Here is a 13,124-nt window from a genome sequence, read left to right as displayed (position 1 = left end):
GTGAAAGGAGGGGAGGACTGCACAGCAAGAGGTGCTGATCTGAAAAACATTGAAAATTACTGACCAAAAACACTCAGCAGGTGAATTTTCAATTCTGCAAGACAGTTTATGAATTGTCAGGATGTTTTGAGGAACACTCTGCAGGTGTATGTGTGTGTGTGCATGTCGTGACCTTTATAAATTGCCGTTAAATACTCAAAGACAGAAAAATATTTTGTAAGGAAGTTGTAATGTTCATTTTCCTGTTTGTGCTTATTTATTCCAATGAGTATTATTAGTTTCCAATTTGCATATAAGTAGTTCCAAAAGAGTGACTACTGCCTCCTCCCCCCCCTCTCTCTCTCTCTCTCTCTCTCTCTCTCTCTCTCTCTCTCTCTCTCTCACCTGAACAGTTTGCTCTTGCTTATTTCCAGGAGCCACGTACTGTGACACTGAATCACTGCTTGAGGAACTGGAAGTTGTGTCACTGAGTTGGACATCTCTGGCAGGAAAATTCTTGAGTTTACTGTTGCTGAAACCAGGAAGATAAATATTGAGAAATCTATTACTGTTACAAATATTGCCACAATTAATTAATTTTTACTCCACAATGTCTTGCCAGGCCTGCAAAAGTGATATATCACTGAATTTGTTTCACACAGCTCTGCTTTCTACTGCAAAAATTTATAATAGTCCAATTAAAAAAATACTAGAGACAGCTGTATTTTAGATCATGTCTTCAAGTGATTTTAGGTAGTGTACAACTTTGGGAACCAAATAAACTTGGTCTGAACAATTTTCTTGTCATGTCAAAATTAGCGTAGTTCTTACTGATGGCAGAATTGGTTGCAACACCCTATATATAAATTCACCTGATGGATGAAATTGGAAACTCTGTGAAACTGTTCATGAGTTGATGCTATTCTATACAGGAAAATTACAACACTAAAAACTGAAGTGAAACACAAGAAGATGTGCAGAGATTTGCTTAATGGTACAGGAACTGACAGATGACCTTCACAATAAACAAACAGTGGAAATCAGGGATACAATAACATGGACAGATTACCACTCACCACATAGAGCAGGCATTGAGTGGTAGACAGACAGCATGTCAATGACTGCTAGATATTATTCAGCTCTTGGTCTAAGTCTTTCATTAGGTGTAGACAACAAAACTCAAATACATTTACAGAACCACATCTCACACATGTGTGGCCACTGTTGTCTCCAGGCATTAATGCTTGATTGCTACTGCATTGGAGGTGAGCAGTGATCTTTGTTGGGGTGGGTAGTGGGGATACAGAAGAGGCATGGAGCAGGGAGGGGGAGGGATAGAGGGTAGGGGTGGGGGAAGAAGCTAGGTGAGGGGGTTTGGGATTCTGCTGGTTAGGAACGATACTCTAGATGGCCCATGAACTGTTTAGCATACAGCAGTACCATGTTGGTGCCCATTGCCATACCACTGATTTATTTGTAGGTGATGCCTTCCAAGGAGGGGTATGAGGGTGAATCACATACAAACTTGAATTTTTTATATAAGTTTATTTAAGCTTCAGAAAAACTTATTTTTCTATCAAGTCTCCTGAATGGAAAACACATTCTTCCCAGTGAACAGGCAGTGTCTTGATGCCATTTCTGTAAAATGAATGTGGCTGTGACAGCAGCCAGTTGTGTGTGAACACTTTGACAAGATCATCAATATCAAATCTATATCCTCCGACTGCTTCCTTTAGTGGTCCAAACAAATGGAAATTGCAGGGTTATAAATCCAGACTGTAGGGAGGTTGTTCTAGTGTGGTCCAGAACAACTCCTGAATTTTTTGTTGAGTTCAGGCAGCTGTGTGGGTTCGAGTGTTATCATGGAGCATGAGCACATCTTGGATTAGAAATGCATACCATTTCTCCATTTCTGATTATATGCATGATTTGTTTGGTCCAAAAGTTGGAAATAGTATACATCATTCGCAATCCAACATTCATGGATAAAACTGATAAGAAGAACTCCTTTACACACACACACACAAAAGGACTATTGCAAGAACCTTGCCTGTGGAGAGACAGTCTTTGGCTTTGCTGGGGGCAGATTCATCATTTTTGTGCAATTACATGCTGCTTTTTTTCGATTCCAGAGTGTAGTGGTGCACTCACATTTCATCACAGGTGCAAAAAATGTTCCCCTTCAGTTTGCTAGTGTCAGTAGCTTTTGACACCTTGATAAAATGAAATTTGAGCTCTGCAGTGAGAAGACAAGGCACCCACCTTGCAGAAAATTTTAAAAATCTGAGGATATCAGTAATGATCACCTGAGCACTACCATAGCCTATTTAACCTGAATGCTAGTTTTGGCAACTGTTACTTGGCAATCATCTTCAGTAATCTGGCTACTAATGCGAATATTCTCCTAAATCATACTGCTTCTTGGGCATTGGTGAGCTGTATTTTCATCTGTTTCTTGACCTGTTTGTGCCATGTGTACACTTGAGTGTTTCTCAGGGTGCTGTTGCTGAACTGTGTTGCAGGTCTTTTCAACATTTCAGATGGCTTTATGCCCTCTGTCATGAGAAACTTGATTATAATGTGTTGTGCAGCACTTGACAGTACCTCTTGCTCTCACATTGCAATTCTGACTAAATAAATGGTACAACAACTTTCTAGGTATGGAGAACATTCATTGAAAATTAAAGAAACAATGATAAGAGATTTCACTGCTCACCATTTACAACAATGGCATAAAGCAAAAATTCCAGTTTATATTTGATTCACCCCTGTAATTGTAAGGAAATTGTGTTACAGCGATCAGCACCCATATGAGACCTTCCTATGCTAAACTATTCATGGGCCATCTACAGTATCCTGCCAAGAATCCCAAACCCCTTCACCTGGTTCAGATTCATTGATGACATCTTCATGTACCAGACCACAGGTGAGGACACCCTCTCCAAGGACACCCTTTTCACATTGCTCCAGAACCTCAACACCTTCTCCCCCATTCACTTCATCTGGTCCTCCTCAGCCCACTACGCCACTTTGCCCAATGTCAACCTCCATTTCAAGGATGGCTACATAAGCAACTCCATCCACATCAAACCTACCAAACACATACAGTATCTCCAGTTTGAACTGTCACTCATTCCAAACCACGAAGTCCCTTCCATACATCTTAGCCACCCATGGTCATTGCATCTGCAGTGATGAGCAGTCCCTCTCCAAATGCACCAAGGGTCTTGCTGCGGCCTTCAAAGACTGAAATTAGCCTCAAAAATTTGTCCAGAAACAGAGCTCTCCTGTACTATCTTGCCAGTCACCTACCACCCCTACACACCCTCTGTCCAGCAACAAAGGAGCACTCCCCTCATGACCCAGTAGCATCCAGGATTGGAGTAGCTGACTCACATTCTCCAGCAGAGTTTCGACTATCTCTCTTCACACCTGAAATGAGAATTATCCTCCCCACTATCCATCCCACCCTTCCCACAGTGGTATTCCCCCCCCCCCCCCCCCCACACACACACACACAACCTATGTAATATCCATGCTCATCCCCACTCCACTCCTGCTCCTAACCACTTTCCTAATTACTCGTATCCCTGTGGGAGGCCTAGATGCAGAACCTGTCCTATACATCTTCCCACTACCATCTACTTCAGGCCTGTTACAGGTGTCTCCCACTCCATCAAAGGCAGGGCCACCTGTGAAAGTAGTCATGTGACCTACCAACTTAACTGCAACCACTGTTCCACTTTCAACATGGGCCTGGGTGCTAACAAGCTGACTTTTTGCATGAATGGCCACCACCAAACTGTGATAAAGAGACAGGCAGTCCACACAGTTGCTAAACATGCCACTCAATATGACATGCTTCACTTTAATCGTTATTTCACAGCCCTGCCACCTGGTTTCTTCCCCAAATTTTCTGAAATGCACAGATGGAAATTCTCCTTACAATATGTTCATCATTTGCAAAATTCCCTCTGGCCTCTATCTTTGCTCCCATTCCAGTGCTACACATGACTTATGACTTTTACTTTCTTTCTTCTCACCTCTCCCTGCTCTAGTCTCCTGATACTGCACCTAACGACTCTATCCTATCTCCGCCATGTTACCGCACACTCCCACAGGCAGCACTAGCATCTTCTCTCAACCTTACCCTCTTTACCCTCTCTCTCCCTGCCCCACACCTCTTCCTTATCCCCAAAACCCACCGCCCTACACTGCTGTTCAAGAAGAAGACAGAATATTATAGTTTAAAGTTCCATCAACATTGAGGCCATTTGGGGGGGCAGACCATAAACTAGGATTGTTTCTTAAGGGTGAGGAAGGAAATCAGTTGTGCTCTTTCACAGGAATGATCGCACCATTTCCCTGGAGTGGTTTAGGGAAATCATAGAAAACCTAAATCAGGACAGTTGGACATGGAATTTGCACTATTGCCTTCCCAAATGTGAATCCAGTGAGTTAACCACTGTACCATCTCACAGATGCATTCAGGTCTTAGCACCCAGAGATGATAGTGACTATGTGTATGTGAGTTGTTCTTGTAAAAATGGGTGTGAGTTTTCTACATCTGAAAACAGGACTTTGTACAAATGCTGAAAATAAACTCTAAGACCAAAAAAACTGATGCACCACCAGGGAATTATCTGAATGGGACATAAATCTGTAGATTTGTTGTATGTGTACAAACAAATGATTACAATTTCAGAAAAATTGGATGATATATTCCAGAGAAAAAACTTCACAAATGGAGCAAGCCAATAACACTTTGGTCCACCTCTGGCCCATATGCAAGCAGTTAATGGCCTTGTCATTGATTGATAGAGTTCCTAGATGTTCTCTTGGGGGATCTCATGCCAAATTTGGTCCAGGTGGTATGTTAGATTGTCCACGTCCCAAGATGGTCGGATGGCCTTGCCCATAACACTCCAAATGTTATCAATTGGGAAGAAATTTTGATATCTTGTGGGCGAAGGTTAATTATGCCACGCATGAAGACAAGCAGTAGAAATCCTCTCTGTGTATGGAAGGGCATTATCTCACTTAAATGGAAGTCCAGGATGGTTTCCTATGAAGAACAACAAAACAGGGCATAGAAACCACAATGTACCGCTGTGCTCTAAGGTTGTCATGGACGACAACCAAAGGGGTCCTGGTAAGAAAATAAATGGCACCCCACATCATCACTCCCGGTTGTTGGGCCATATGGCAAGCATCAGTCAGATTGATATCCCACCACTGTCTGGGGCATCTCCAGATATGTCTTTGCTGGGCATCAGGGCTCAGTTCAAAGTGGAATTCATCACTGAAGACAATTTTACTCCAGGCAATGAGATTTCAGGCTGAAAACATGTCTGGAGATGCCCCAGACAGCAGTGGGATACCAGCCTGACTTTCACCCACTATACAGCCCAATACCCAGGAGTGATGTTCTGAAGTGCCATTTCTTTTCATACCAATAAACCTTTTGTTGTCATCTGCAGCACTCTTACAGCACAGCAGTACATCTTCAATATTCTGTGCCCTAGTTTGTTACCCTTCATGGCAAGCCATCCTGGGCTTACATTTCCACAAGATAATGACTGCCCACACACAGCGATAGTTCTGTTGCTTGTCTTCAAGCTTGCCAAATCCTATCTTGGCCAGCAAAGTCCTCAGATCTCTCCCAAACTGACAATGTTTGTAACATTATGAGTAGGGCCCTCCACTAGCTCAGGATTTTGACACTCTTAACATGCCAGCTGGGCAGAATTTAGCCATCAAACTTGCTCATGATTCTGACACTCTAACAAGCCAGTTGGACAGAATTTAGTGCACTATCCCTCAGGAGGACATCCACAAACTCTATCAATCAATGACAAGATAAGTAACTGCTTGCATATGGACCAGAGGTGGACCAACACATTATTGACTTGCCCAATTTGTGAAGTTCATTCTCTTGAATAAATCATCCAACTTTTTTGAAATTATAATCACTTGTTTGTCAGTACATGTATGTCACATTTACAGATTTTCAGCCCATTCAGCTAATTCCTTCATGGTATATCATTTTGTCTTACAGTGTAATACTAGCATTCTTTCTCCTTGTGCCTGTCTTTGAATCACTGTCTCCTCCATATGATGAGTAGCAATCTATCCCTTCCATACTGCTGTTCCTGTTATAAAATTTAGATATATACAAAACCTATCAATATACTTGGTTAAATAAGAATGAGTGATTAGTTATAACTTTTTTGGTCTTTCCTTTCCTTGTTAATCTCTTTTCCAACATTACAAATCTATTTTTGACAGAACTGCAGAAAAATATTCAAGTAGAAAATCAAGGGGTGGAAAAAGTGCCATTAAACCAATGGATTTGAGAAAATAAATTATCACATGATAGCATCACAAATATAGTTTTCTTCTGTAGATACACAATTTCTTAACATAGGCCCATCTTTCTGTTATGTCTTTTGCCTGACAACAGAATGACAAATATTATCGGCACAATTATATTTTAAAATGTCTCTTTAATTTTCTTTACTTCAAATACTGTCATGTTTAGCAAAAATTTATAGTGTTTCATTGAAGTAGGACAGCCTTGATCGATAAACAGATTCTCATTGTAAATGGTGGCCCCACTAGATCTCAAAGAAAACATCTAAAAATTTAAATCAAATGAAAGAAAAAAATTAATATATCATAAATGTTCTCTTACTGTTTATCTTGTGACTTTAGATGAGATACTTTGTCATTCAGTGCACTTGCATTAGGTCTGAAATTAACTGGCTTCCTGAGAAGTGCTGGTTTATTAGGACACTTCACTCCATCTTGAAGTAATGAATCTGCATGGCTCCTATTGGCATACGCTTCCAATTGTGAAACACTTCTTGTAGATGGTGATGCGGCTCTCTAAAGAAATTGTAAAAGAAGAAAATAGATACAAAAAACTGTGCTATTGTTTGACAGGTATAATCTATTTCAGTAAATATTGATAAATGTTTCCAAGGCTCCTAGGTATTGTCAAGGATGGCAGTCTTCAGATTTTGCATTATTTCAACTGATCATCAGCTTGCCACCTTAACCCCTTACCTGGAACATCCACCTGTCTGGAATGAAAGCAAGTTTTCTAGGGTGAATTGATACAAAGAAGCATGTGACCTTCACTGCACTATGAAAAAAGTACCGAATAAGTCTCATGGCCAGCGAGAACCATAGGGCTATTTTCAACACCTCTAGCAAAAAAAAAAAAAAAAAAATCTGCCTCTCAGATGAATGTTCCATTCTAAGTGCTATGGCAATGATATTGACAGTAAAAAAAATCATTATGCACAGCTATTCAATCAATATAACTTGAAGATTTAACGTAACCATCCAACACAGCATCCAAGAACCTCAACAAGATATACTAAATTGTGTAATCTCTAAACAGCAGAAATATTAATACATTTCAATAATAAGTCAGCAGTTGACGAGCAGGTAGTGCTCCATTACCTAATCTACTTTGTTGATATAGGGTTTAAAGCATCTGTGAGGCTGTCTGATAAACTACTGTCTTTTCACAAGGTTAAAGCACTACTGTGAACTACATGCTGTGCAAAACACCTAGCACACATGTATACATCTGGGACTAATAAGTGACTTCTTTCATCTGACTGATGTATTACATGAATATATTGCCTTCCCCTGTACAACTGAAGGTCAGAAAGCAAGTTATATGTACCATACTACATCACTATGTCTCATATATGAGAAGCAGAGAAAAAATGAAGTTTAATTGTTAGCTTATCACTAACTTATTTTTAACTTATACTTACATAGACATGTGTGTGTGTTTGTGTGTGTGTGTATGTGTGTGTGTGTCTGTGTCTGTGTCACTTGAAGACCAGAGCATTTTCTTATTTTGCTTACTGCCATTTTCTATTGTCTATTTACTTTTTATCCACAGTAAATACAGTCATATTTTGCTCTTAATAATGATTACTTGCAGCCTCCAATATTTCTAGTAGACAATTGTTCATCTTCCTTCAGCTTCCAATCATGGCAAATGAATGTTAATGCATCAGCATAGAGCTCTGTTCATATTAAGTGGTACTGTTGTGTCATCATGCTGGAACCATAATTCATGCCAAATGTCCAATGGCACATCTTCCAAAAACCTCTGCCAGCACTTGTTGCAGGAATATCAAATATGTGGCACCTGTTAGGTGGGGGGAGGGGGGGGGGGGAAGCACCATCCAATCACATGACCATTGCAGATAGTTGCCCAGACATTGATGTCAAAGGTATGCTGAAATCTTCATTCAAACATGGCCTTGAGGTTTCCGTGATCTAAACTGTGTCGAGTTTGAGCATTCAAAATACCTTCCCAGTTGAAATGTGCTTCATTGGTGAACAAAATTTACCTTGGAAACTGAGGAAAATCCACACAATGGTGTAAAAACCAAGGACAGTGCAGAACACACTAGACAGACGAGCGAGACACATCCAAGTCACATGCAATGGCTTGAGTACTCGATGTAGTCTCTTCAACTTGATGAAGCAATGCCTCTTCCAATATGACAGTGCACTGCCTTCTTGGAGCACCACAGTTTGCTCTATCATTTTTGAATTTCCCTCTTTCTCACAGCAGTTGTTCAACTCTGGTAAACATGGGATGGGACAGAGTCACACAATTTGGAAAGTACTCATCGTACAGACCTTTAACTTCTCTTCCATTATGGAAAGCTTCATTCTAAATTAACATCATATTGGTGCACTCTGTGAACATGTACTCATGCTTACTGTTACTGCAGTACTAGCTGCTATAATGACAATTCACCCATCACCAGGAATCTTGAAAACAAGGCAGATGGAAACACAGAACATCATGTCACATCATGTCATTGTACCATTCATGAATGAGGGTGGGCTACCACAACAGGCGAACTGCATATGAAACATCTAGCACATGACTGAGTAATCCTTGTTTTCATTGTAACATGGAAATGACCCATGACTTGGGTTCTTACGTAAAATTTGATCTATTAAGTCCCCTCTACAACCTCTAGAAGTATGTAACATGAATTGTGAAATATCCTGTATAGTGAGAACAGCTCTACAGAAACTATTCAGGCATGTATGACACTTTCCAGGTTTCAAAAGGGGGCATCTTTCAATAAATTGAGACACTGTCCTGTCAGTCAGATAACATTAAAAAGCACAATAAGTATTTATTTACTATCATGCACTTCACAGTGATTTGAAGAACATGGGTGTAGATGTCACGTGAGCATTAAATTCACTTACAATGACTAATCTCATAATGGAAAAAGAGTTGGTATTTTGATTTCTCTACACTCATTCATGCTCCTATATATGACGTTATTTTGAGGGGGATTTAATTTATTGTTGATGTATCAAGCATAGTGAAATTAACAAATGAGCAGAGGAAAAGAAGGCCTCATATACTGCATGAAAGCAAACGCTAGAGTGGTCAAAGCTGCACTTTCATAATTTAATTATATGTTACTCTTTTCCACAAATATTTTGTAAATTGCCTGGCACAGCACAGTCGCTGGCCACCTTCAAAAGGACATGAAATGGACTGAAACAAATGATCATACAATTTGTACTGACAGTATAAAATGAGGGGCAGAGTGTGCCAAGAACAACATATAATTAAATTATAGAAATATGTGCAGAACACACACATGATGGATCAGCATCCAAACATGATGATAATGATGGTATCAGTGGTGACCAAAATATTTGTTAGTGAAAGAAAATCAGATTTAGTAAACAGCTGATCCTATACTAATAAACACCAGTGTTAATGTGTGTTTAATAACACTTGTTGATTGCAAAAGAGTAGCATCATATAGTAAAAGATCATTCATTTGTACAGTACCTTCATAATTTTCTCCTTATCTTCTTCAGATTTGGGATCCTGTGACACAGTGTTATTCTCTGAGATATCAGTAGGCACATTACTTGTCCCACAATCTCTAGCAGGAAAATGTGTTGTTTCATAAGGTCTGAAATACACATAAAAATAAAAACTTTGACAACCATGTGATACCTGTGTTAATGAGAAGCACAGATTGTGCAACATAAAAGATAACTAACATCTGATGTGGCAGACAATATATGAAAAGATGAGTCAGAAGAACACAATAATCATAAGTATTACAAAAGACTATTTTCAATCGAGCATTTTAACTTAAAATTCCAGGGGGTGATAACATCTATTGACAGTTGTTATAAAAATTTCTTTTCAAAAAATTACATTCTTTTATAGTTTAACTACAAAACAGCAATTTTTAGCCAGTAGCTATTCACATAGTTTCTGTCATGATACAGTTAATTAACTATTTCTAGCTAAATGAGAAGTGAGCCTGTTGCTTACAACTGTCATTAAAATTGAAAAATTGTATAAAAGAGACTCTTTGATTACATCTCCCTGTGTTTTTTACTAGCTGATGACCCAAAATAACAACAGGAAAAATTTTATTAACAGTTACAAACAAAGTGAAAAGCAATACTTAACAATAATGGAAATCCATGTATGGAAACATACATAAAGTAAGGAAAAGGCACCACTGATGTCTAAAGGAGTGATGTACATCACGCAGAAATGTTAACAGAAAACAGTTAATACTAGCTTTCAAGCTCTTGCTCTTTCTCTAGTAAGAGTACACACATTAACACAAACACACACAATGACACTTGAGCCCAAATATACACATCCATGGTAGAAGCAAAACTGGTTATTGAACCCTGGCTGTTGAAAGTAGTTGCCTGGGTAGATGGAGGTGGGGAGGGCATAGGAAAGGACACAGGAAACAAGGAGGGGGTAGCAGGTTAGTGTGGGGCAGATCTTTCAGAAAAGATGTTGCACAACAAGAGGAAAGAAGTTCAAAGGGTAGAGCAAATATGGGGTTGGGAGGGAGGGAGGGGAGGAAAGGATAGGAAGATTGTAATGAAAAAGGAGGCAGATACAGGAGAGAGTAAGGGATATGGATGGAAAAAAGATGAAAGAGGAAGGAAGGGGGTGGGGGGGGGGAGGGAGGGAGACAGAGATAGAAATATAGAGAGAGAGAGAGAGAGAGAGAGAGAAGGGAAGGGTAAGTGGAGGGAGAATGCAATACACAATATGGTTGGGGAAGAGTCGTGGGAGAAGACAGTACTGCAATCTGGATGGGGAAGGAGTGGTGCAGACAGAAGTTGTGGAAGTTTAGGCCAGGGGGACTGTGAGAGCACAGGATATACTGGAGAGACAATTCCCACCTGCAATTCAGAGAAAACAGTGCTGGAAGGGAATATCAAAATGGCTTACACAGTAAAGAAGCTTCTGATGTCATTTGTGCTGTGGTGCACACCATTTTCAGCAAATGGATGGTCAAATTTATGGTTTTCCACAGTTTGGCAGTTGCCATTCGTGTGAGTGGACAGTTGATTACTTGCCATGCCCGCATAGAATGTTTCACAGTAACAGCAGCATAGCTGATATATAAACATGGGTGCTTTCAATAAACGATATTCAATAATAAGTCCCACCCCTATCATGAGCATGTACGTTTGGGTGGTTGTGTGTGTTAATGTGTGTACTTTTACTAGAAAAAGAGCAAGAGCTCAAAAACTAGTGTTAACTGTTCTCTACTATGTGTTTCTGTTCACATGAATCAATACTCTATTGGTAAGTGAAAAACAATATATTTCCTAGCCTGAGATTCCTCCCTGTGCAAATGCACACATGCCAAACACAGAGATCTACAACAGATAAATGAATGTGTAGAAGTTCTAAGTTCAAATAATATCTTTTCAGTGAAATACGACAAACAGAAGGTATAATGAGTTAATCTTGGCTTTCTCAATTACTCTTATCAATTTGGGACAAACATGTGAATGAAAAATATTCTTCTAAAGTTACTAAAAAATAAATTAATGGTATATCAGATTCAGTAAGGCTTTGTGAACTTTTGAAAATCTGGTGTCAAAATTCATCCTGGGGAAAATAAGCAAGCTTCATTTCTGCAACCTTCAGATACATAAATCTATGCATCTATGGAAATAAGCACACCTGTTTTCTGCAGACTTGAGATATATGAATCCATACAGACACTTATTTGTAATTATTTGGGAACATGATTTAACCTGAATTTTGTTGTTGTTGTTGTTATTGTTCTTGTTGTAGTTGACTTCAGTCTGACAACTAGTCTCCATGCCTGTCTATGCTGTGCAAACTGTTACATCTCTGCATAACTACTGCAAAGTAGACCTACCAGAACCTTCTTAGTGTAGTCAATCCTTGGTCTCTGTCTTCCACTCTCCTTGCATAAGAAGATTGACTATTCCTTGATGGCTTTAGAAATGTGGCTCAATTAACCCATCTTTTAGTTGATTTGTGCCATAACACTCTTTTCTCTCCAAATTCAATTCAGTATTGCTTCAGTAATTATTTTATCCATTCATCTAATTGTCAGCATTATTCTGCATCACCACATTTCAAAAATTCCTCTTCTCTTTTTCTCTGCATTGGTTAACATCCACATTTCACTTTTACATAAGGTTACACTCCAGACAAATACTTTCAGAAAAGACGTTCTAACACAAACTTACATGAGATATTAAATATTTCTTTTTACCGGAAACATTTTTCTTGCTTAGTATTCGTGGTATGATAGTACTTGATACAGTAACAGTTCAATAACAAAACTGAATAACGAAAGTTATTCCAAGCAATCAAGTTTTAAATGTGCAGACAGATATGAATCTGTCTCCAAATCATAATTTCTTTCAGGTCTTGATAATTGTAGTATCAGATTTACATATAAATTATAAAATACAATCAGGTCTAGAAGTTGAAATATTCATACACATCACCAAGTTACATATAATACATAATACATAACATAGTCAACTTTTAATCATTATTTTGAATGGTTTTTACTAATAATTATGTTTTCAGACAAGAATTTGTGAATATAAATATCACTTACTGTAACTTCAAATTATTTGGTCTATTCTAAAGATGGAAAGTGCTAAAGTCATCCTTAATGCTACACTTTATCACAGCAAACTGTCATTGTTGCTGAAGAACATTGCGAGTTACTGAAGAATTTTGGCCTACTTTATAATGCCCTGAAGAACCTTACAGACTGAGCTTCTAGACCTCTCACATTGTACAA

General features: G+C 38.9%; 1 protein-coding gene across 1 annotated transcript in view; it reads right to left on the bottom strand.

Moving 5' to 3' along the window:
* The window catches only part of LOC126253219 (uncharacterized protein DDB_G0284459-like), a 457,157-nt gene that overhangs the window by 130,898 nt on the left and 313,135 nt on the right, over nucleotides 1-13,124 (bottom strand). The window contains exons 7-9 of the mRNA XM_049954404.1: nucleotides 9,845-9,971; nucleotides 6,674-6,867; nucleotides 385-511 (exon numbers count right to left, since the gene is read on the bottom strand). Of these exons, the coding sequence (XP_049810361.1) occupies nucleotides 385-511; nucleotides 6,674-6,867; nucleotides 9,845-9,971 (448 nt within the window). The remainder of the gene's footprint in view (nucleotides 1-384; nucleotides 512-6,673; nucleotides 6,868-9,844; nucleotides 9,972-13,124) is intronic.

The sequence above is a fragment of the Schistocerca nitens genome, chromosome 4, assembly GCF_023898315.1.
Source record: "Schistocerca nitens isolate TAMUIC-IGC-003100 chromosome 4, iqSchNite1.1, whole genome shotgun sequence".
Lineage (NCBI taxonomy): Eukaryota > Metazoa > Arthropoda > Insecta > Orthoptera > Acrididae > Schistocerca > Schistocerca nitens.
Note: the sequence above shows the minus strand (reverse complement) of the source record. Positions and strands in the feature narration are given on the sequence as shown.